Source organism: Lepisosteus oculatus, chromosome 10 (assembly GCF_040954835.1).
Source record: "Lepisosteus oculatus isolate fLepOcu1 chromosome 10, fLepOcu1.hap2, whole genome shotgun sequence".
Lineage (NCBI taxonomy): Eukaryota > Metazoa > Chordata > Actinopteri > Semionotiformes > Lepisosteidae > Lepisosteus > Lepisosteus oculatus.
In genome coordinates this window covers 1,700,115-1,725,663 of record NC_090705.1, presented here as the reverse complement: position 1 = coordinate 1,725,663, position 25,549 = coordinate 1,700,115, and the positions used below count along the sequence as shown (strand labels likewise).

Genomic DNA, 25,549 nt, shown 5'->3' with positions numbered 1-25,549 from the left:
ACACTATAGAATATTGTGGTCTGAGCAGACAGAATCCTGACCAAAGACTGCACAGACCTCCTGGTCTTTGAAAGTCAGTCCTTAACTAATCTCAGGCACAAAAATGCATCTCAGATCCCCTGACAGTAGGCTCTTCCCTTCAGAGGTACCAATCAGAGGTTTTCCTTTCTACTGTTTGTACAGCATATACTGTAAAGTTATTGAGGGTGTGTAGCACAGCAGCTGTAGGGAGGACAGTGATTTCAGCTGGCATTCACAGCCCCTTCACAGCCCCTACTGTGAAAGCTCAGATAAAAACTGTCAAGTACAGTGATAGCAGTTTTTTTTAAACTGAAAAGTGTAAATAGCAGTATTTCGTGTAAGAATATAAAAAAAAGTATCATATTTTACATACAGTAGTAGGGGCTGACCCTCACAGCCCATACTCAGGTTCATCTGAGGTGCATTGTTTGTTTAATTGGTTAATTGGTGGAGTGCTAAAATATATACTTTCACCTGGGGATTAATTTAGATTATTAGGTGTATAAAGTGTCTCATGGCGAGAGTTTGGGGTTGGATTGGTGTAGAGCAAGTTGTTTGGTGTGAACTAAGGATTTTTAATAAATAATGTCTTTGCTGTCCTTTGTGTTTTCATGTGCTCAGGCCTCACAAGGCTGTAGGATTATATATTACATATACAGTAATATATAGTTATATATACACCTCAAACCTGATTTTCATGACATTCCCTAAGAGATTTTCTGGGAAACAGATCCTGTTTGTTATTTCTGTTTTGGAAACCAGTTTATTTCCTGTTGGTGGCAAAGAAAGATTGGCAGTTTCACACATTGATATAGCATTGTTATTCACGCCTTGCACATGTGGAAGCAGTTCTACACAACATTTATATGGAGTTTGTGGGCTTGCATGACTTCTCTGGTCAGTTAGGAGGCACAGTGGATGTTCTGGTGTACACACAAGTGAAACTTCCCCAGTGGCTGGTCTGAAAAGCTAACTCTCACTAGTGCAAGGGAGTCGCCATCTTGGTCTTTAAGAAGCTGGGTTCTCAATTCCTTAATTAAATCTTTACAAGAATTAGACTGGATTCAACAGAACTCTATAATTAATGCTTTCGACTATTCTGGGCTGTTAGTTTTTATCTTAACTGTTAAGCTTTATGAAATAGTTCCCTATGGGCAGAATAGCTAGAGACAAGACTTTCTTACCTAAATAAACTGGATAGTCCAGGGTTAGTGACGAATAAAGTCTGGAAATTTGTTAGGTGTGTTTAAATTGAGAATCTGGATAGAAATGAAGAGGAGCTATTAACTAAAGAAGCAATTAGTACTTGCAAAGACACGAGCTCCTTGAGGCAGCAGGTGAGGTGTCAAGCAAGCACTCTGTCAGACCTGACACCTGACACCTGAATCCTGACACCTGACACCTCAGTGGGTCTTATGTCACAGCTCATCCTGCGAAGTGGAGGTGGTTATAAAAGAATCATGTCACAGGAGCACACAGGTGGTGTGTAGCTGTCAGTTGGTCTAAAACGGACGGTGATACAGGAAGGGCTTGGACTGGCTATTATACAAACATCAATTTTATTTTCACAGGATTCTCCAGATCTGGCAAAACTGGATCTTGATGTGAGTGGGGTTTTTTTGTGTTGATTTGTATTTGAGTAGCGTTTTAAGAGTTGTATGGAATCCTAAAGAGTTGTCAAATATATCAAGTGGACTAACAGCTGCTGTAGTGCAGGAGGTGTAAATTGACAAACATACAGTTGTAGAAAAATATACCTACCTAGTCAACAGTTAAAGGAAAAATACTGTCAATTTTTATAAATCTTTAAAGAGAATATGTAACTGAAGAGCGATATAGCTTTTTATTGCTTATCATTGTTGGTACAGTAGTTAAAGTGTTTTTTAAATGTTGTTTGTGTGATTAAATAATAACAAAGAAACAGGGTCACCTCAAGCGGAGCCTTTTCTATCAGATGCTGAGCTGAACATAATGTAGTATACTAGTATTCTACACTATGCGATACCACAAAGTTAGTTTTCCTGACATTAAATTCAGTGTTTGAATAAAATGTAAAGATAAAATCAAAAGATATTTTAGATAATCTTTTAAATTAAAAATTAACATTTACATAGTACTTTTGACAACAGTGTAAACTGCAAACTAACCTTTGAAAGTAAAATATTACTGTAACTTGTACTTCAGATATTCTGTGAAAACGTACACAAGCCAGAATGAAAGACGATATGGATACCCAACATGAAGAGCCTCAATATGGTGGGTTTTATTGTTCTTTTAAACTGTTTTAGTTTCGTTTATTGACCGGGGACAGTGAACAGCTCTTAAGTTGCTCCTTAAATTAGTTGTTAGATAAAAAACGAATTTACATCTCCAGTCAGCACCACCAAAGTACAAGGAATCCATCCATCCATTTTCTAACCCCCTCTTCCAATACAGAGTCTCTGGGAAGCCAGGGTCTATATGGGCAAGCAACAGGCTCAAGGCAGGGTACACCCTGGATGGGACACCAGTCCATCACAGGACACACACAGGCACACACTCACACCAGAACTACATTTCACTGAAGTCACTTACCAGCATGTCTCTGGGCTGTGGGAGGAAACCGAAAAGCCGGGTGAAAACCCACGCGAACACGGGGAGAACATACAAGTCCATGCGGACAGCTCCCCAGGAATCGAGCCCACGGCCCCAGCACTGTGAGGGAACACTGTGCTAGCGTGACGGCTCACATTTCAATTGCAGATGTCATTCCTGATGGGTATAACAACCTGGCCTTCGTGAGCGAAGAGGAGCCCAAAGACGGGCCTCAGTCTGAGAACAAGGCTCTGCCCCGGTCCAGGTAGGACCAAAACTTTTTTGTGGAAAGTGCTACCCAGAATGATGCTGAAGTCAAAACCCTGGCTTCTTTCAAGAAACTGCAGGTTGATATCATTGGTGAAAACAAGGCTCTGGCGCCGTTCAGGTGTTGTATCATGTAGTAAAATTGCCACTTGGGAGTTAAGTAACCCGAGTGTTGCCCAATCAGGAGTTATGTCTGCAGCACAGTGCATAGGAAGACTCAGAGAGAGAGTGGCTTTCACCCCGCAACCTCAGTCTGCTATGATTACTGCTCAGCATGGATCGAGCATGGATCAGGAGAATTACGAGTTTATGAGAGAAGATCAAATGGAGAAAACCATATCGCTGTTTCCAGATTAGACATTTATTCAGGCCCAGAACTGGAATTAGTCAAGTCCTATTCTTTAGAATGTTACCAGTTGCTGCATTTTGATGATTTATACCAGATATGAATCCTGTTTTTGACAACTGCTGTGTGATTGATTTGTTTATGCAAACAAAGTATGCAAAATTAGAATCTTAGGAGATTTTTCCTGCTTGACACATATAATCCTTTTCATTAAAAAAGGTTATGTTAACTGACAACAAATGTTCATTTATACAGCAGGGCAATTTTCCCTGGGGATTTAAGGATTGAGTACCGTTTTGCCTAAGAATAGAACAGTCCACTGTGTTTGGAAATCGCCAGTCCTGGCCACTACTCCACACTGCGTCCTGTATACTGCATTGTGTAAATACAGGGTTGACTTGTATTTTTTAGAAAGAAGAAGAAAGAAGGTGCAAAGAAAGAGCCCCCTAAGCTGGTTGGATTTTTCAGTCTGGTCAGTGTCATACTCCCCCTCTGTCTCTCTGTCTTCCATCTCTTCTCCCACTCTGTCATATATAGAAACGGGGACAGGGAAACCCCAGTCAGGAGGGCTGCCTCTGTGCTGTTGAAAACTCTTGTCTGGATAAAGCTGCCCAGAATGTTGTTGAAGTCAAAACCCCCTCAAGAGACACCTGAATGAGATGCAAGGACCTAGCAAACAGGCTAGAATGGGCTTCCTCTCGTTTGAAACTATCCTTGTGAATTTACTGTTTGAACTCATTCACCTTTAATTCAGTTACTTTGTTTCACAGTGTCTCCCATATTTTCACTGCAAATTACCTGAAATACCTACAAAATCCCTCACATACTTAAGTAAATATGAGCTGTAGAACTGACTGTAGGCGTAGTATGGAACTTGCTGGACGTAAGAGCAGAGATGCTTTCCTGAAATTTGAGACAACTTTTTCCTGATAAGCACTGCAAATTCCAGACAACCATTGACACTGTTTCTCACAGTCCTGAAAGTACTTTAAGGAATCAAGCCGTTTTCAGGCTGTGGCTTTGTGTCCTAGCACACTTGTCTCAGATCAGAGTTGCACAACCAGATGTATTTACAGCTGAGCTGTGTGTGAGCTGCTCAGACAGTGCCTGTTTCCTGTGGGCTTGCAGTTTCGCTATGCGGACGGCTGGGACATTGTCATGATGATACTGGGCTTGATCTGTGCTGCAGCCCATGGTGTTGCCTTGCCTCTGCTGACTGTTGTCTTTGGGCAAATGACTGACAGCTTTGTCAAGAGCGGCTTACCTCTGAACATTACAGGTAAGACCCCTTTATTCAGCCACTGTGTTACTGTGTTGTAGATCTGGGTTACATTTCATCCTATAGGTTTGTTGTTACACATCAGGCAAGCTGGTGCCCTGTTTTGCAAAATGCATTGTGGTGAAACATCATGTTGCTCTAAGTCTGAGCTCTTACAATGCGGATGTACCGTGGATGACTTTTTGTTATGCGTGTAAATAGACATGAATATTTAAAAAATGTCCTTTAGACAAGATTCACTTCCAGGACATTGAGCTGTCCATTTCCCTCTTGGAATATTTAATCTTTTCATGACACTGAAGGTGAAGGAGAGTATGATAGACCACCTAGCAAGCTTAACAGCTAGCACTTCTTCTTATTTTTACACTATTATTATATAATATATAATATTATATCATGTGCTCAGAGGGCTGGCAAAGGCATACATACATGCAGGCTGAGCTCTGTGGTCACACGTTCGAGCCTGGGTCTGAGTCATGTGTCTAGCTGACTGTGACTGGGAATCCCTCCTTTGGCTGAGCACCACCACAGGTAGTCTGGGATCAATCCCATGGCGATACCTTACCCCACAGCGCCACCTGCTGCTTCTGGGGAACTTGCAGGCGTGCGGAGCTGCGGCGAGAGACACACCTCTCCTTCGATCAGAGCTGAACATTCAGTACAGGGCTGTGCTGCCTGTGATGAGTTACAGCGCTGTGGGAGTCTGGTCGTAACTTCCCAGACCTGTTGCTGAAGTAGATACCTGAGATTCTTACTAGAAAAATCTGGACAATTAGCTACTAATTACCATACAGGACAGGAGGGCCTGCTTTTGTTAATAAGCCTTCTAAGGTTTACTTCTCTCAAATTTGTACTGAAATTTGGTTCTGCTGAGATTAGCAGATAACACCTTAAACTGAGAGATTGATTTTAGATCTTTGTACCTGGAGATGATGAGTGTACAATTGCCTTGGTTCAAGAATCTTTCTAAAAATATTACAATACCTCTCAAATCTGTGTAAATATAAAAAGACAAACGTAAAAGTCTGCCCATACCAAAATATTTTTTATTACCAAAACTGTATTGATGAGATACCTTTGTTTGATGTCAATTTACTTTTTAAGAACATTGAAAACTGGTGAGAAAACAATGCTTTATTCCTCTTTTCTAGGGAATTTCTCTATGAACATCTCATATAGCTTGCAATGTGACAAACTACCAGGCATTGATATTGAAGCTGAAATGACAAGGTAAATAAGCTGAATTTGTTGTACTGTACACTAATGGTGAGTTATAGAGCACCTACCTCTCCCCTGTGATAAATACCACAAAATATATTTTTGCCTTGTCCAAACCCTTCTCTTTATGGGTAATACAGAAAACTGGAGTATAATCTTTTAACCTTATTGTCATCAATGCTAAATATTCCCTTTATTACATATACAGTATTTTTTACTGTTTTCCAGGAGTTATTTTATTGCTAGAAAATAAACTATCAATAAACTAACGAAGCTGAGAAAAGACTTGTTATTTGGCAGATTGAGTCCAATAAGCACAGTCTCTTTACACATTCTGACAGTATTGTTTTCTGTTAAAGGAATGCATATTACTTTGTTGGACTTGGTGCAGCTGTACTGCTTCTTTCAACAATTCACGTGATGATGTTCTTACTGGCTGCTGCAAGACAGACCAGAAGGATTCGTGACAAATATTTCCACGCCGTTCTTCATCAGGAGATGGGATGGTTTGACACACATCAGATTGGAGTGCTAAATACAAGACTTACAGAGTAAGGATATCGGCTTTTTGGAAAGAGAAGAAGAGGATATCTATTGGTGTCTTCTTTTTAGCAAAAGTGCTACTTAAGAACATAAGAACATGATAGCAAATAAGAGGAAGCCATTCAACTGGTCTTTCTCATTTTGTCGCTTAGTAACTAAGCAAAGCTATGATTAAATACAGCTATTCTTAAAAGCCTCGGCCTTCTGGCTGGACAGCCAGTTCCAGGTTCCCACAAACTGACCAAGAAGCTTTTCCTAACCTCTCTCCTAAATCAGTAACAACCCTGAGTCTTTATTTCGCTACAGACTGTGAAATACTCCACCTATAGACCCCTCAGGACCTTATATGGAGTACTTGGATCCAATTGCCTTTTGATTGTAGACTGAAGAAGTTTAGGTCCCTTGACTAGTCGGTACGTGACAATCTCAAGAGACCAGGAATCTTTCCTTTTTATCAACATTTTTATTACTTGAAATGTTGAAAACATTTATAAACTGTTAAGCCATCAAAATACTGTAATCAGAAGCCAGAACACAACAGCCCCTCCTTCTCCCCCCCCATGCTGTTCTTGAACAGAAGATTCGGTGAAGGTCAAATTGCACCCTCGTGCGTCCGCCTCCCCGCCTGCCACCACACCCCGGCGCTGCGCACATCATTTCCAGCTCCCCTCCCTCCATCGCAGCAATTCTCCCTGGCTCTTACCTCCCAAGTGTGAACTGAACTACCAGGAGCCATGCCTTCAGCTTTTCTTAGCTAAATTTCTAAGGCTGCAGCTCAGTCCATCATTAATGCCGATTTGCATAGTGAGCCTTACACTGGAGTGATTCACCTGGCTGAGCAGAACCAAGACTGTCAGAACCTCCCTGCAGACGAGGGGTGAGCCAGGGAGCTGCTGCAAGGGTGAAGATGGAGCAGAAATGAGTCAGCAGAAAGTGTGGTATTTACTGTAAACACGTGGGCAAGACTAGGGCTTGACCTCCTTCCAGACTTCTGTTTAAAACTCCTCTTTGTGGTCGGGGTGAGAAGACTGTACTCGATATTCTAACTGAGGCCACCGAAGTCAATTGTGAAGCTTGAGCATAAGATCCCTGGATTTCAATTCCACACATTTTGCTCTGTACCCAAGAGTTGCAATGCTTTGTTGTTGCTTCCCCACCTTGTCCTGATGGGAAGGGCATGGAAGAGTCCACACAGATCCTTCTCGTGTGCGGACTCCTGCAGCTCAGGAGCACCCTTGTGATATGTACAATGTATGTTGCTACTACCTGTGTGGATCACTTTGCACTCATCGATCTTAAATTTCATTCGCCCTGTGTCAGCCCGGTTCATGACTGTGTTTAAGCCTCTGTGCAATTAGATCTATCCGCATAGTTAAAACTGATGATCAGAAACAACTAAAATATACCCCTTCGTAAAACCACTTCTTATGAGTCCAATTAGAGGCTGTGCCCGTTAAGACAGTGTGCCGTTCCCTGTTCGTTTAGCACTTCTCAATTCATGCGCAGACAATTCCTTGTCTTCCTACTACTTTTAATTGGAAAATGAAGGGACCTTATCAAAAGTATTCTGAAAGCTTTTGTATACAGTATGTTATGCTCTAGTGTTGTACACTGTTCAGGTGCTGGTTCAAAGAATTCCCGCAAATTAGCTAAACTTGACTGTCTCTTAAGAAGTCATTATTTTCTAAGCTTACTTCAAATTTATCTCTCCCATTTCTAAATTTTTGCCTGTAAAAGAAATAGGACTTAAGCTACAGTTTGTTCCAAACCTTTTGGACAATTGTTCTAGAAATGGAGCATAGATATATGCTTTATTATTATACTAAATTCCAAAGAACGTATGCTCTTTTTAACTCCACAAGAACAAAATCTAAATATAGGGTCCAAATAAAGGTTCATAGTACAAATCTTTATGGTATGAAAATAGTATGAGAAATCCAGACCATAATTATTATTTTTATTTATTTGTTTAGCAAACATGCTTATCCAGAAATAACATAAAAAATATACAAAAACATTCAGCGCACAATGACACAAAAAACAAAGCATTAAGGCAGGCACACGACATATACAGTGGGTAAGGAACCAAGGACTGCAGTGAAGTACTATAAGAATGCCATTGAATATAATAATCCAATGGTGTACCAAAGTCTCAGTACACAGTAGGTGAGGATCGTTATATGTAGGTGAGTTCACTTCCTGACATCTAAAAAGAATGTGGCAGTTTTTGCAGGTATTATGATATGATTTAAGGGGAAATTGTCTATGCTTATTAATGTAATTAATTCACAAAAAAAGACTGAAATGCTGATTGGAGGAACATCCACTCTCACTTTAAGCACATGTTGTCTTTAGGGGACCTCACCAGAAGTCCACATGGTTTGCATGCAGTGTAAGTTGGGACAGTAGAGGGTCTGTATATATTTGGGAGCACGTGAGGTTGATGTATAGTATTCCAGCAAACTGGTCGTACTGTACCTAACTAAAGTATTATGTTTGTACCCTTTTGTGTCTCCTAGTGATATCAACACAATCAATGACGGGCTTGGAGACAAAATCTCTATATTTTTGCAAATGTTCTGCACATTTATAACAGGCATTATCATTGGGTTTGTGTATGGATGGAAGCTGACTTTGGTCATCCTAGCAGTCAGTCCACTTTTGGCAGGATCTGCAGCTGCTTTATCTAAAGTAAGAAACTTTCCTATTCATCTCAACTAGAGGACAAGATCTGAATCCTTTACTTCTAAATTCACAATTCAGTGCCTTACAACAAAGGAACCGAATACACAGGCAATTTGTAGTGCATGACACCTCTCTCGTTTTATGATCAACATGTCAGTAACACTTAATTACCGCAAAGGAAAGCATCACTTTCTATAAACCTTTCAACCATTAATGTCCAGCTTTTTGTGATTTTATACGCAGAAGCACAAGTAGCTGACATTTACTGATGCTTGCCTGAAGTTATTGACCCAGAAATACATGGACCTCACAAACCTCATAAATCTTGCTTAATAAATATTGCAGATTTTGGGAACATTGACAAGCAAAGAGCTAACAGCTTATGCAAGCGCTGGGGCAGTGGCTGAAGAGATCCTGGTGTCGATTAGGACTGTCGTTGCCTTTAATGGACAGAAGAAAGCTGTAGAAAAGTAAGTTTGATCCGTTCTCCACAGCACTGAATAATACAGGGGATTTTAAATAAGATCCAAACTTGTAGGACAAAGGACGTCCTTTAATTTGTAAACCTTCTTACGTTCCTGTATTAGCTGTGTGAACTGTTCACATCTCAGGCTCTTAATAAGACGGATAATTATTGTTTTGTGAAGTGCAAAGTTATAGTTGACAGTCAGAGCTGGTGTAGGACAGTAGCAAGAAGGTTAGTGCTGCTGCATTTTAGCTACAGGGCTCAATCCTGCAGTGGAGCATTTTCTGTCTGGAGTTTGCCTGTTCTCTTTGCGTTTGCATGTGATAGTGATGCTGGCCAGGTGACCTGGGGTCTCTGTATTGTTCTTAAGTGTGCGCACCCCGTGATGGACACTACCCTGTGGTTTCTGGATCGGCTCTGGGGTGTTGTAACAATTGCCAGGATTAAGGTGCTATCGGGTGAAAGACAGATGGTCATATCTGTACATACTACACTGATACTTGAGAAGTCAAAGTATTCTTTTCCTTAAAACAAATGTCAACGTGATCAGATTTGCTGACACTTTTTTACACATCAGTATTTTAATTATTATCTGTGTAAAGTTCGGCTTTATTTTTCCATGAAAATGCAATAAATCGGATTATTGATAATTAATTAAGAGAATTATTAATAACCTAGGCGGTATCTAGGTAAAAATCCAAGCAAATATTTCAAGGAAATATTTGTTGCAAATGAATCACTGATTTTTTAGGAAAAGAAAACCCAGTAATTTACCGCTGGAACTCAGCGGAATATCAGTGTGACGTAATGGTGCTTTAGAAAACCGAAGATGATTTAGAAAAATCGGGTTTTATTTCAGGTATGAAAGAAATTTACAGAAAGCCAAGGATTTAGGAGTCAAGAAGGCAATTACAACCAACGCCTCCATGGGGCTCACTCAGTTTATCATATTCGGATCCTACGCTCTGGCCTTCTGGTATGGAACAAAACTGTCTGTAGATGAGCCTGAAAACTACTCCATCGGGAAAGTCTTAACGGTAAGTTGTGAGAAGAAAGAGTATCAGTTGTGCTGGCATAGCCTTGAGTCTCCCAGGTGTGTTTTGACACTCTTCTGACCTGTTGCAAAGCCTTATGGGAAGAGTTATGATTTTAAGGGCTGTTGTTTCGGAAGTGTGACTGCTCAGCAGAGGAAAGAGAATATCCTGCACAGAGGGGAATAGTACGCAGACTGAAACTCGAGCTAGGCGGCCCGTGTAAACTACAGGGAAGCATGTTGAAAACTGAGAACTGGAGACGCTTTCTTACACACAAGGCTGGACGGGGCCTTTGTTCAGTTTGCCACTAGAAACTACCTGGGCTGAATGGCCGCCTGCCGTGTGTATTTTCAAAATTCACTGATCTTCCACATCTGAAGCGAAACATCTAAAATGTGAATTCAGTTTCTTGTGCAATCAGTTTAAATAAATTGTTGTCTGCACTTAGTTGTATCTCCCATTGGCTCCTAAGATTATTACTTTGCTTTTCCTCAAGGTATTGTTCCTGCAGGGCTCTCCTACATGTTCCCTTAGTCTTTGAGTGCTGAACACACTGGTGTGGGCCTCCCTGCCAGTGGTATTCACTTGTGCACAGACAGACAGTGTCGGCTTCTTTCAGGTCTTCTTCTCTGTGATGATCGGCGCCTTCTCGCTGGGCCAAGCAGCGCCAAACTTGGAAAGCATCGCTAATGCCCGAGGAGCTGCCTATGAAATCTACAGCACGATTGATTCGGTATGCATGTGATACATTCTACTGGCAAGGAACAAGATTTTTTGTGTTCGGCCTCAGTTACCACTGATGCTTTAATACCACTGCTGTCTTGCAGCCACATCCAATCGACAGCAGCTCAAAGGAAGGCTACAAACCCGACAGCGTACAAGGCGACATCGAGTTCAAGAACATCCACTTCTCCTACCCCTCCAGGAAGGATGTAAAAGTAAGTTGTGAATCTCTGACAGAACCTGCTAGACATCCCAGGTTAGACTCCATCCCTTTCGTTAACAGCATCACAATTATCCACACAAAGAATCCTGGAAGATGCACATCGTCCCTCTCATGTTTATTTGTGAGGTTTGAGCGTCAGCATGCGTTGGCAGCAAAAAAACAAGTTAAAATTGAACTTTTGCTGAGAAGTAAAAATGAGAAAAAACATTTGGGTGCTGAGCCTTCTTTGGGTGAGAGGGTAATGTTGAGGAAATGTAAAACAGGGAGAAAGAAAGACCCTACCAGGTGAGAGAGGACACACAGGAGAGAAATAGAGTCTACACGAAGGTACAGACACATTCATTTTGTGTTTCACCTTCTCCAGAGTTATCCCGTTCTGTACGTTTTAGAATTTACAATGATCTTAGCTGAAGGATCTGTTAACATGCGACTGCTGTATAAATCTGAAAAATATATATTTTTTTAAAGAAAAGCAGTCCATTTCCTTTGCACAGTGTTCATACTGGCAGTTTTCACTGTGCATATTTACAATACTCCATTACAAGGAACCCGGCGAGGTGAGAGTACTGTGCTGTCAGCCGCTTCATCTCCTCCTAGATTCTTCAAGGACTGGACCTGAAAATTGAGCGAGGGAAGACGATAGCCCTGGTCGGGGCTAGTGGCTGTGGGAAAAGCACAACCATTCAGCTCCTGCAGAGGTTTTACGACCCTGACGCGGGAGAGGTACTGTAACAGCCTTGCCACTGCCGCTCGTCTTACAACCCGATCCACGTTCACGCGTGGCGTGGGGGGTGTGAGCAGGGTTAACCAACAACCCCCCGAAACCCCCAGGTCACCCTGGACGGGCGCGACATCCGATCGCTCAACGTGAAGTGGCTGCGGGAGAACATGGGCATCGTGAGCCAGGAGCCCGTGCTGTTCGCCACCACCATCGCGGAAAACATCCGCTACGGCAGGGAGGACGCGACGGACGAGGACATCGAGCGGGCTGTGAGGGAGGCCAACGCGTATGACTTCATCTCGAAGCTCCCCGACGTGAGTGTGCGTCCTCGCCGGTCCGGCTGCGGAGGCACCGCGCCCGCCGCCCTGGCCCTGCTTTGCTGACGGTTTTTTCCGCCCTCTTTCTCCTCCCCCTTTTACAACGTGAACACCGACAGAAGCTCAATACGATGGTTGGCGAAAGGGGAGCTCAGCTGAGCGGGGGCCAGAAGCAGAGGATCGCCATCGCCCGCGCTCTTGTCAAGAACCCCAAAATCCTGCTCCTGGACGAGGCCACGTCCGCTCTCGACACGCAGAGCGAAAGCGTTGTGCAGACAGCGCTGGACAAGGTCGGGCTGACCTCACCCGCGCGTCGACTTTTTCTTTATTGAGTCTGTGTTTTGTACATTACAGTGAACGTCACATGATGCAGGCTTTGCGCTGTCTTTTATAAACGGCAAATATCTGAACAAAAGTGCACCCAAAGGAATTGCCTTAGTCCTAAAAAAATACTGGGGCTGTGAAAAGTGTACTCAAAACATCTGTGATTTAAGGGGAACATACAACTGTTTATTACATTTTTGCAGGACTTAATTAAGTCAATTCAGTTGAATGTAGTACAGAGAAAATGGTGGATCTGGTGACCATGCATCCGACGCCAAAAATGATCATTATGCCAAAATTGAATAAAAAGGACTATCAATGATCACACTTTTCTAAGTGAATTGTTAAGCCACCATTCCGTTTGTTCCCCTTTTTATCTTGAGTAAGAGTTGTAACTAAAGTCAGTTGTTTTTTTTAACACACGGAGACTTTGAATCATTATGTGGTTAAATGTGCTATAGCCTGCATTCCATTTTAAAAATTACTGAAATGTTTTGCACTTTTCCAAAGCATGCCAAAACAGCGTTTTAAGCTCGGTAAACAGAAGCTCAAAGTGGACAGTGAAAGTCCACACGTTGCAGAGAAAAGGAGCTGTCTCTTTCTCGAACCTAGGCAAGAGCCGGTCGCACCACCATCATGATTGCTCACCGCCTGTCCACTATCAGGACGGCAGATGTCATAGCTGGGTTCTCCAGCGGCGTGGTGGTTGAACAGGGAACCCACAGAGAGATGATGGCCAAGAAGGGGGTCTACTACTCCCTTGTTATGCAGCAGGTAATGATTTTAACCTATTCAGCGGAGTGGCTTGTACACAGGAAACTACAGGAAAGTGCATTCGCAGCTGAAAGCAAGAGGCCCTGTTTCTGTTTACACAAAGAGTTGTGGGGGTGTGAGACAACCTACCCCGCCATGCTGCTGAAACAGACTCCCTGGCTTCTTTCAGGGAGGGCTTGGACGAGATCCTTGGATTGCTGAGCTGGTCGCAATGCATCGATCTTGTAACTTTATGTTCTTGTCATGGTTTTTGGAGAAATGTTTTGACATTTTTTGGAGGTTTTCTAATGTAACAAAAGAGTCTAAATAAAATCCAAACTCAAGTATTTTTGCATAGAAGCTTAAATTTGATGTGTTTTAATTTTTTTAATTGTATGATGATGCAAATAAAACAGAAGTCGTGCAGCCGCTAACGACAATATCTAAAATTAATCTAAATCTAAATCTAGATCTAAATCTAAAATTCAAACAAAGTGAGCACAGCAGGTGGGAGGTTTTTAGACACAAAGGAAAATAAAATACAGCCTTATTTCTGCCCCCAGCATTAAATGCTTTCCTCCCTTGTTGACTGCTTAAGAGTTCAGGTCACATTGAGGAAGACAGTGAGGGAAGCACGTTCTCGTTTGACGATGAAGCATCTGAAGATGAGCCAGAGCTGGTGAATAATGGAGCGTCCCAGGCCAGCATCTTCCAGAGAAGCAGCATAAGACGCAGCAGACAAAGCGTGAGGAGATCAGCCAAAACCAAACTGAGAAGGAGGAAAAGAGGGAAAAAGAAAAAGGAGGTAAAGCTACATGTGCACAGTGCTACAAAAGACACATTTTCCAAAACCTGAATTGTTCTCTTATGTTCTGGGACGGCGATTGGAGGTGAACGAGACGCACTGAGACTTTCTGTTTAATGCTACTCGAAGGAATGGTGTTTCCAGTTAAAACATTATTCTACTTCCAGGAAGAGGAAAGTCTCCCAGATATCCCATTTGGTAAAATCCTGGAAATGAACAAGCCGGAGTGGCCCTTCCTGGTGATAGGGTGTGTCGCGAGTTTGATTGGAGGAGCGGTTTACCCCTGCGTGGCCATTGTCTTCTCCAAGATCATCGGGGTAAGTGAGGCATGCTGTCCCACCTTTACACCAAGGCCTGAAGGAGTCTGTCTTTTCCGGATTTCACTCTAGTGCTCCTTAATTATATCAGTTAAGGCCACGTTTTACAGTCTTACAGGCTTGCTTATTTACATCTGTAAAATGAAAAGGCAAAAATGAGGCAACTAAGAACAGAGTTAATGCAAATTTGGGAGGATCTAAAACATAATTGTAACCAAATTAGATATGAAACACAATCATAATATTCATAAAACTAGTAACCTTTAACGAGTAACTTTCATTTCAGCATGGGTGAAGAGTATCGTTATTTCTATCTGCGAATAAATATATTTTAATTATTGAAATGGTTCTTAAATAGGTAAATAAAATGATTTTAAAAGTATTGTACATAGACTTTCTAAATCAGCAGTATATTTTGTTCCCTTTTCATAGGTTTTTGGCGAATTGGATCCTGACGTCAGAAGAGGAAAAACAACCTTATTGTCACTGATGTTTCTTCTCATTGGAGCAGTTGCTTTTGTCACTTACTTTTTAGAGGTATGTATAAGGTAAAACAAAGGACATACAGAAAATAGAAGACATGTATGTTCTGGAAGGACAGGAGATAATGCAGCATCACACAAGCTAAAATTAATTCTGCCAGCTGGGTTTTTAAATTCTCCCTTAAACTGAAACTAACTTTTATCCAATTAATATTTATTTGGCTCATTTATAATAATACAATATGCCTCTATGAGATCTGCAAAATAATCATTTCAGGTGTCTTTTTTTTGTTTTTGAAAATCAGTCTTCTTTTTCGAATGAAAGACTGAGAGTGTTATCGTTAAATGCATGAATCGTTGAATGGTCATTATGAGAACTGCAGTAGTGTTATTATAGTGAAGATTTCACAACTAGGCCCTAGTGTACTCAGCATGTCATAGAGCCATTGAAAATTTGATACTGTAAATCTGCCCTGGTGCAACTGAGCTCTCTTTTCTCCTGCCTGCCTCTCTTTTGCCTCCACCTCGCTGGAGCAGTCAAACTCTCATGCCACATTCAGGCCAGTCCAAGTACAGACCCCGTTCTGAGCCGAAACAAAGAAACAGCGCAGAGCAAAGCTCTTGGGGAAAAGAAAGTGATGGTGTACGAGGAGTCTGTTTCATTGACAGGACTTGTTTTTCATTCTCCTGCAGGGTTTCATGTTTGGGAAATCGGGAGAGATCCTCACGATGAGGCTGCGATCTCAGTCCTTCAAAGCCATGATAAGACAGGTAAGGCGGCCAGGCTTGCATCTGCCATTCAAAACACAGTGACGTGGAAAGCATATAGATGAAAGAAAAAAAGATATGATTTACCAGCTCTACACAACAATATGTGCTTTGACACATTAGAGTAATGGTTATTTTAAAGGACCATGTCTGCCAGCAATGAAAGCATTAGCACCCTACAGACTTCACCACCGCAGTTTCTTGGTGGAAATGAACGGCTGTCTTAGTGGCTGCTTGACGGAGAATTAGGCTCACAGAGTCATGGTTTGAGCGAGGGCTAGTAATAGGTATGTAGGAGCTCAGATAAGCAGCTGCTGTTTTATTCGTTGACATGTAGAGAGGGTTAAATTGTTACTTTTCATTTCCCGCAGAAGCTTTGCAGCCCCCACAAATGTCACACGTGTAAAAGAAAACGACCCTTATCTCTTCAGTGCCAACAGGATTGCAAGGACCAGCAGCAATATTTAACTTCTTGTTTCATCTTTTACCTCTTTTTTCTGTCTGTTGCATTTTTGTTTGTTTTTGTTTTAAGGCAGCATTGATTGTACTGTTTGAATGGTCAGAATGTCAAACACTTTTTTTGTTCAACAGGACATTGCATGGTTTGATGACAACAAGAATGCTGTGGGCATTTTAACTACCAAACTTGCAACCGATGCATCACTTGTAAAAGGGGTAAATGTTTTATTCTGATGCATATTTTTCATCTAATCAGTTGTACTTTTAAAAATGTGATTGGTGATTATGATTATGTTTTGTTATATATCCACAATTGCTTTATGAGTCCTAATTCTGTCAAGAGAGAACTAGCAATGCAGACTTGCTGGTCACAAAGCTATTTGTCCTTTTGCAAAGCTCCACAGTGCCTGACAGGAGAGTTAGCATGGATTGGAGGAGTGGGGTCTCTCTCAATGATGTCACCACAAGAACCTGTCAAATCACAGGAGTCACTCTTTTACCAGAAAGCCAAGAGAGCCTAGGCTGGCTAATCACAGTTCTACATCAGCTGCACTTGGACAATTGTGATCCAGACTCAAACCAGTGACTATGGGGTCTTGCAGTTCCACACCTTTAATGCCACTCACAGAAGGCACTATATCTATTTAGAGTTTAATCAGATTTATGACTTTCCCTTGATTCCAGGAGCAGGGAAACAAAACTGAATACAGCTGGGAATGTTAAAGTTCATAAAACTAAATGACATGAATGCTATAGTTGAACAGGATGTTTTTCACACATCCTGGAATTAAGAACACCAGTCATTTCATTACCATCACCTGTAAATTTAATTTTGTTGGTATTTAATGGATGTTTTTGCATTTGTTAAAATCAGATAATTGTATTAACATGTTGCTTTTTGTCTTTGTTATAGGCTGCTGGAGCACGACTTGGCTTGGTTACAAGATTGCTGTGCAGCCTGACAATTGCCATAATAGTTGCTTTTGTTTTCAGCTGGCAGTTGACTCTGCTAATCCTGGCTTGTGTTCCATTTCTGGTCGGAGCAAATATCATTCAAATGAAGTCAACAGCAGGACATGCCTCCAAAGATCAGAAATCTTTGGAATTATCTGGAAAGGTACTACGATTCAGATCTGTACAATTTACATGGTTTTCCACATCACAAAAGACTGCTGTCTGACAAAACAGAATACCTTTATAAAAAAGCAGTTTCAGAAATTATACTGGCTGTTTTATATGAAGAATGCTTACTGGTCATTAACAGACATTTGGGAGGATGTTAAATTCTTATGTTGCACTTCTACTCCGCTACATATAAATAATCCCTGATTGCGCACAACTTTACACCCATCTTATCTTGCACTTGACATGCGGTTTCATCAAAGACAAACATGTTTCACACTTGCATTACCAAGATCTTATCTTTGTCATGTTTGTCTCCTACAGGCTAGGACGGAAGTTACATTCTCTCAAACTCTCCACACAAAACAAGTGGCTCTGCTCTACAAACTGTCACGCTTTTCTTTCAGTTTTCCTGATGTTACCAACCCTCCTTAGGACTCCAAACAATCACAGAGGCTTCATCTCCCTTTTTCCCTTCCTCTTCTCCTGGCAGAGTGTCCAAGCCAACAAGCGTATGGTCCCAGCCCATATTGATTTTCTCATCTCTCCCCCTTTTCCCAATCCTTCTTTTCCCTGTCCCCGCTGGAGCCACCCCTTGTTGCTCATGCTCATTCCTTCCAGAGAGTTCAAGTGCACTGTGTCAGTCTGCATTGGGTCAGGGCCTCCTCCTTGGCCCACTCCCTGACCCCCCCCCACCAAGTTGGCGTCCAACTGGTGGAACGTCAGCCCTCGACGCTTCCCCCTCCCAAAGGTTCCATCATCAAACACAGCTGATATTTCTTCTTTGGGGAGTTCAACTTGGAATCCTCATCCACTAGCAAATTTAAGCTAGTGGTAACCCTCTTCCTATTTCTGTGTAAGGCTACTCCGAAGCATCTTTCACTGCTCATACAGAGATGCAATCTCCAGCTAGCCACAGTTAGTGCCGCCACCTGTTTGCTGACTTTCTGCTCCATCAGCTGCATCACACGTGCTTCTCAATTCCGTCATTCCCCATCAGTGCACCTCTGAAGCGCCGCATATCCAAATCTTCTCGATCAAACAAATTCAAGTCTGTATCCTACGTGCTTCTCGCTCAGTTTATCAGGTTATTGTGTTTTTGTTTTAGCAATCCTTTGTGTGGTTTGTGACGGTGCTGATCTTCAGCCACCCCTGCTATTTCTTCAGCAAGCCAAGTTAATGCCAAAGTATTTAAGTACACTATCTGTTTATATTCGCTGTGTCATTGTTAGAAATGAAATATGGCCATTTTGAGTGTCATTAAGACAAAGGTAATCTTGGAATCAAATATTATCTCTTCACAAAAAAAAACATGCAACTGTACACATTTCTTGTCAAAATAGGGAAGCATTTTACAGGTTGCTATATTTTGCTTTTCATTCTATTGCACAGTGTGGAGATGTGAAAATAGGAATCACGGAGAACAAAAAAACATGCACGTCAGTCAATACAGATTCCATATTTGTTGTATCCGTTGCTCTTTTGTATTGCTGTCTTCATGATAATAGCAAGAAATAAATCTATTCGTGCTCAGCAGCAAGTTTTACATTTATTCTTTTGTAGATATCCACGGAAACAGTAGAAAACATCAGAACAGTTGCAGCTTTAACAAGAGAAGACGTTTTCTTTAAAAGGTTTCAAGAGAGTTTACAACCACCATACAGGTAGGGACTTGCTATTGTGTAGATGTCCTGGGACAAGAGTTTTGTAATAATAATTATAATACAACATACGAGCTTCTCAAATTCTGAAGGAGCCTTTATTATTACACTGGAGTCAAACTTTCAGGCAACCACTCTGAAGAAGAGGGCATTTTGTGTTGCTTTCCTCTTACTATGAAAACAAGTGAAATATCTTCTTTACTTTTGACCCACTGAATAACTACCCTACATTTACACAGTGAATAATTCCTTACAACTGGTAAACCTCTCAGGCTGCAATGTATAAAATGAATATTCAAAATGCAAAGTAAGAACCTTATTTAACCTTTCAAACTGAATTCTGTTTCTGTTCTCCAGGGCAGCTCTGTGCAAAGCGCCCATCTACGGCCTGACCTACGCCCTCGGTCAGGCAGTGCCTTACTTCGTCAATGCTTCAATTTTTCGTTTTGGGTCTTGGCTTATTGCGCACTGTTATACAGAGTTTGAAAACGTGTTCTTGTAAGTACCATATTTAATGAAAGTACTCTTTGGAATCTGTTTCTGTCGAAATAGTTGTATACATCTAAAAAAGGAATTCATCACAACGTTTCTTGCAATGTGGTTAGTAGTAGTTCAGTAAAAACATCATGAAATGGCAGTATGTTTACTCAGAGCCATGTTACAATCTGAGGTTTTCAAGATCTGCAATATCCCTTTTATCAGATCATCACTCTTGAAAACATAGCCGCCCCTCGAAAACCCCTCAAGGATCCAGGATCACCTACGGCACTTAGTATGTCGAAGTGGTAGGAGAAGGAGAGCTCCATTCACAGTGTGGAAAATATTTTTGCAGGCATCTTTGAGCTAAAACCCAAATTAATGGATAAATATTATCGCGGCACACTCTCTGCCCTCCCCTGCTCACGATGTGACGTTGCTTTGCCAGGGTGTTCTCTGTGATAGTGTTCGCTGCGATGAGTATCGGACAGTCCTCTTCGTTTGCCCCAGACTTCGCCAAAGCAAAAGCCTCTGCCCAAAGAATAACTCAGCTGCTTGAGAGAAAACCAGACATCGATATCTACAACGAAGGAGGGGAAAAACCAGTAAGTAGCTCAGGAAAAGGAGCAAATGTGCAGTTAACACCAGAAGTACACAAAGACTGTGGGAAACATTCAAAGAAATCTGGAGAAGGCATATACAGTATATCTACGCAGTATATGCAGTAGTGGAAATACTTATAGAAACAGAATAAAGCAGTATATGATGTAAAATTTTGCATTACAGATTAACAATGCTTGATGTCAAAATGAAAACCTAATACAGTATTAAAGTGACAAGCTTCTGTGCCACTTGTTGTCAGAACCCCTGGTTTAAACACATTACAAACTGTAAAACCTACCTACTGTATTGTGAAGAGACGTTCCAGTGCTTGATGAGAGGACAGAGCAATAATGCACTAACATGCCAATTTCTTGTGTTCCAGAGTTCTTTCGAAGGCAACGTTGAGTTCAGTAGTGTGCACTTTGCCTATCCCACCAGGCAGGGCGTGCAGGTTCTGCAGGGGCTCAGCGTGAAGGTGGCCAAGGGGCAGACGCTGGCGCTGGTGGGCGGCAGCGGCTGTGGGAAAAGCACGTCAGTGCAGCTGTTGGAGAGGTTCTACAACCCCGCGGCTGGACAAGTGGTAAGACACAGCCGTAGGTCAGCACCTTCGGAGGGCCAGCTGTTCCATACGGATCGCATCTGGGCCAGAGCTCGTCCAGCTGTTCCATACGGATCGCATCTGGGCCAGAGCTCGTCCAGCTGTTCCATACGGATCGCACTCGGGCTGGAGCTCGTCCAGCTGTTCCATACGGATCGCATCTGGGCCAGAGCTCGTCCAGCTGTTCCATACGGATCACACTCGGGCTGGAGCTCGTCCAGCTGTTCCATACGGATCGCATCTGGGCCAGAGCTCGTCCAGCTGTTCCATACGGATCGCACTCAGGCCGGAGCTCGTCCAGCTGTTCCATACGGATCGCACTCGGGCTGGAGCTCGTCCAGCTGTTCCATACGGATCGCATCTGGGCCAGAGCTCGTCCAGCTGTTCCATACGGATCGCACCCGGGCCGGAGCTCGTCCAGCTGTTCCATACGGACCACACCCGGGCCGGAGCTCGTCCAGCTGTTCCATACGGATCGCACTCGGGCCGGAGCTCGTCCAGCTGTTCCATATGGATCACACCCGGGCCAGAGCTCGTCCAGCTGTTCCATACGGATCACACTCGGGCCGGAGCTCGTCCAGCTGTACCATACGGATCACACCTGGGCCAGAGCTCGTCCAGCTGTTCCATACGGATCACACCTGGGCCAGAGCTCGTCCAGCTGTTCCATACGGATCGCACTCGGGCCGGAAGCTCAGGCAGGCTCTTTAACTGAAATGGCTTCGTGTGAACAAATTAACAATACTGCTGCTTGCTGGAATATTTAGCAACCCGGAGCTCAGTGGTGGCTCCTTTTGCATGTTATACCATCTTGATTGTGTCCACCCGAGATGAGTGAATATCAGGACCGATGATGTGAGGAATAATGCAAAAAGATGCTGCTTAAAATGAAACACATATATATTGCTCTATATCTTGCAAAAATATAAAGCATCCAGAAACATGAAAGGAAACTGTGATGTTTGTTGCATATTCTTTGTTGAAATAAAACATTTAACTCACAAATAAAAATAAACTTTTCTTTCTTTCTCCCTCTTAGCTTGTCGATGGCAAAGACACCAAGTCCTTGAACCTGGCCTGGCTCCGGGCCCAGCTGGGTCTGGTCTCCCAGGAACCCATCCTGTTTGACTGCAGCATCGCCGAGAACATTCAGTACGGGGACTGCAGCAGAGAGGTCTCCCAGCAGGAGATTGAGGAGGCTGCCAAAAGGGCCAACATCCACAATTTCATCCTCAGTTTGCCTCAGGTACTTGACTGTAGCCCTTGAGTCAAGAGAGTTGGAGAGAATATTCAGAGGTCAAGTGAAATTCACTGTCTGATAACATCAACATGTCCAAACTGCCCAACGCATTGCAACATTTATTTTCAAGTGTACTTTTACTGCTTACACAGTATGGTACTGTAAATTGTTATCCTTTAGCTAAGACTTTGATTTCTGAGCTCTTGTCATGTGAGATTTCCTCCCCAGAAGTGACATTTACTGCATGTGTAAACCTCTACAGTGGCATTACTGTCAATTCTGTCTGATATCCAGTGACACTGTAGCTTATAAATGTAATTCTGTATTAGGCAACATTAGGTTTTCACAAAAAAAACTATTTGTCTATAATGTGTAATTTGCATTAGAGACACACCTTCTCCTTGGTCTCCACCCCTGTTTCCAAGAGTGTCTCTGTGTGTTTCTGCAGCAATACAACACGAAAGTGGGGGACAAGGGGGCGCAGCTCTCCGGAGGGCAGAAGCAGAGGATCGCTATCGCCCGCGCTCTGGTCCGCAAGCCGAAAGTGCTGCTGCTGGACGAGGCCACCTCCGCCCTGGACACGGAGAGCGAGAAGGTCAGTGCTCCCCCCTGCCCCTCCGCGACAGGCCGCGCCGCCTCAGTGCAACGACATGTTAGGGGCTGAGCTCCACACTGCGCTGCCCGACAGTGGCTGGGTGGGTCCTCACCGAGTGCTGTGCCCTTCCTTGTCAGATCGTGCAGCAGGCGCTGGACGAGGCCAGGCAGGGACGCACCTGCATCGTGATCGCCCACAGGCTGTCCACCATTCAGAACGCCGACATCATCGCGGTCATCAGGGACGGGCAGGTGGTGGAGCAGGGCACGCACAGCGAGCTGATGGCCAGACAGGGAGCCTATTCCGCCCTGGTCAACGCCCAGGTTTCTGTCTAACGGGCAGTGTGAATTCACTGTGGGAGTCAAGGACTGGGTGCACGAGGATGTCTTCTATTAATGGGACCTGAAAACCCTGAATCTGCGAAGGCAGCAACAGAAGAACACCTGTTAATAGCAGGTGTAGTCTCCACTCAGGTTTCTTATTCGTTTAGGACATGTTCACTGTGAACCCGGGCAAATTAGAATGACTGTATATTAATGGAGCTCACATGTCTCCTTATTCTGAGGGCAAGACGTGCTCAGAACCCCTTGAGCTAGAAGCCCCACAAGAGCTAGAAGCACTTATGTTTGTTACATACACTTGCATTTAACTTCTTCCCACATCATCTTTTGGCTCAAATTATAACTGCTCTGGATTTTCGAAGCAGTCACTGATGGCCTAGCTATGGTGGGTCGCTCGTCTAATCCATATGACGATTTCCATATTTAAATACAGTAACTGTTCAGTTAGCTGAAGCTGCGTAAGTGTCCTGAGACTGCAACAGGCTTTAAGACACCTACAGTACACCTGGTGTAAGTAATCCAGCCAAATGCAGCAAAGAAACTTTTCTCTTGAAATGCCGATAATCAGAGGAACACTGCTGGACTGCAGACCCCAGGGCAGGATCTGTGCAGCAGTGATTCAGGTCTGTCAGACACTCAAAACAAATGTAGCTCCTGAGGCACCAGTGTTGTACCTCCGCTGGAGGGAAATGGACAGTATGTAATATGCAATAACGTTCACAGATGACTTCACTGCTGACCCTGTGGGAGCTGATACTGAATATATCGTTCTACAGGACTGGCTTTTACTTGCTAATGAAATTAATAATTAAACTTTTACTACTTACTGTATATTTTCTAAAAGCTTATTTCTTAGCTTTTATAACACAGCTGTTACAGATTTTTTAAAATCTTATTCAAATTTTTTTAAAATTCCTATCTTTATACTTGCTACATTTTTGTGTTCAGCAATCACTAAAGATCACCAAAATGTCCTCTAATATATTGCTAATTGATAGTATCTGATATGTAGATGGTTATATATTATGCATAGAATTTATTTTTCTATTCTATTACATGTTACAGTTATATGATCAGTATAATTTCTTTTTGTGGTGGGGGCTGATTTGCTGTGTTTTATATGTTCTGTCAATAGTTTGTATGTTTTGTCTGTGACATGAGGAAATTGCACTCGCTGTACTATATCTTAAAATAATGCATACATACTGTACATATCTGAAAAGGAGGTTTTTGTGTTGTATACTGTATGTTTCTATCTAAACAGGTGAAGAAAGATTTCTGTCAGAAAACGATGTTCCTCAAAGAAGTGCTTTTTCAATTATTTAAGCCTTGTGTATAATGTACCATATATATATATATTTGTGTCCATTTTTATGCGATGCAGTTCGGCCTTCTCTTAAAACTACATAAACAAGGATTTTTTTAATACTGCATACATGTAGCAATCTTCTCTTGATAGGCAAGGTGTTCAGGACAAGAAGGAAGCAGAGCACAAAGGATGAGCCAGAAACCTTTGAGGCACTGCCCTAATGAATTATAGATGACAATGTGGAATAGCGCACTGAAGGTGCAGCTGGAGCTGTGCTGTGCAAGACTTTCTGCTGTTTGTTTCATCACTGCTGTTTTTAACCAGCGGTTCAGTGAGAAATCAATCTGTAAAACCTGTTACCTTCTCAGGAGACCAAAGCACTAAAACATGAGTTCACATGTCCATGTTAGCGTGACTGTGAAAGTCAGAATGTTCTTTTTTTTTACGTGCCAGCATTAATTTCTGTGTATTACAAAAAAGAAAATTGGGAAATGGGTCATTTGCCAGGTTTCGGTCGCTTAGTGAAGTAACGCTATGTAGGCGATCTACTGTAGCATGTGTGTCCCACAATGCACTTTAATCTCAAATGTGATGATAATGTTGACCAGTTGCATTAATAATAAAAATATATTAAAAGATATTACAGAAGATGAATAATTTAAAAGGATTATAACGACAGGCGCTTTTCTCCGATGTCTAGGCAGCCGGTATCATACAGTATCAAACCAATCAGGACCAAATATCTGACGTGCTGGGAAAGCGTAGGGTGACACACTGGCACATGGTGATTGGGGGCCCTGGGCGCTATCATAGACCCTGGGTGCTGTCTGTGTGGAGTTTGCATGTTCTCCCCCCGTGTTCGCAGTGGGTTTCCTCCGATTGCGCCAGCCTCTTCCCACAGTGCAAACATGTGCTGGCAGGTCAGCTGGCTTTGGGAAACCTGGTCCTAGCGTGGGTGTGTCTGTGTCTGTGGGTGTCCTGCGCTAGACTGACATCCTGCAGGGTGAACCCCGCCTAGTGCCCTTTGCTTGGGTGGATGGATGGAAATACAAGTCCACACCGTTTTTTAGCAGTGGGGGGTTTAGAGGATTTTCAAGCTAATAGCAGCCCTATGTCTTTTTTTTTTTCTCCACAATATCGTGTAAGCTGTACTTTTTGCGAATCAAGAACTGGGACCAAGGTGCTCAGAGACCGCTCGCTGCCAAAACTCGTGGTCTCCGCTTGCCCTCTAGTGGAGGAACTGTATCAGTGCGGCTTTAGAAGAAACATGGCGAGGGC

At 42.7% G+C, this 25,549-nt stretch overlaps 1 protein-coding gene across 2 annotated transcripts; it reads left to right on the top strand.

The window, feature by feature from the left end:
* The first annotated feature begins 1,489 nt into the window (after positions 1-1,489).
* On the top strand, positions 1,490-24,911 carry abcb5 (ATP-binding cassette, sub-family B (MDR/TAP), member 5). Of its 2 annotated transcripts, XM_015358230.2 has the most exons (29): positions 1,490-1,625; positions 2,206-2,277; positions 2,764-2,860; positions 3,620-3,680; positions 4,337-4,487; positions 5,639-5,717; positions 6,065-6,256; positions 8,768-8,939; positions 9,279-9,403; positions 10,259-10,436; positions 11,053-11,166; positions 11,261-11,371; positions 11,977-12,102; positions 12,211-12,414; positions 12,537-12,707; positions 13,354-13,515; positions 14,093-14,299; positions 14,467-14,616; positions 15,049-15,153; positions 15,792-15,869; positions 16,458-16,541; positions 17,239-17,442; positions 19,011-19,111; positions 19,466-19,606; positions 20,034-20,190; positions 20,571-20,768; positions 21,826-22,032; positions 22,475-22,621; positions 22,759-24,911. In XM_015358230.2, exons 2-29 carry the CDS (start codon positions 2,235-2,237, stop codon positions 22,954-22,956), a joined length of 3,963 nt encoding a protein of 1,320 aa, XP_015213716.2. In that variant the 5' UTR covers positions 1,490-1,625; positions 2,206-2,234; the 3' UTR covers positions 22,957-24,911. The 2 variants fall into 2 exon arrangements, with proteins under 2 accessions (XP_015213716.2, XP_069050835.1); XM_069194734.1 differs by lacking the exon at positions 6,065-6,256.
* The last annotated feature ends 638 nt before the right edge of the window (positions 24,912-25,549 follow it).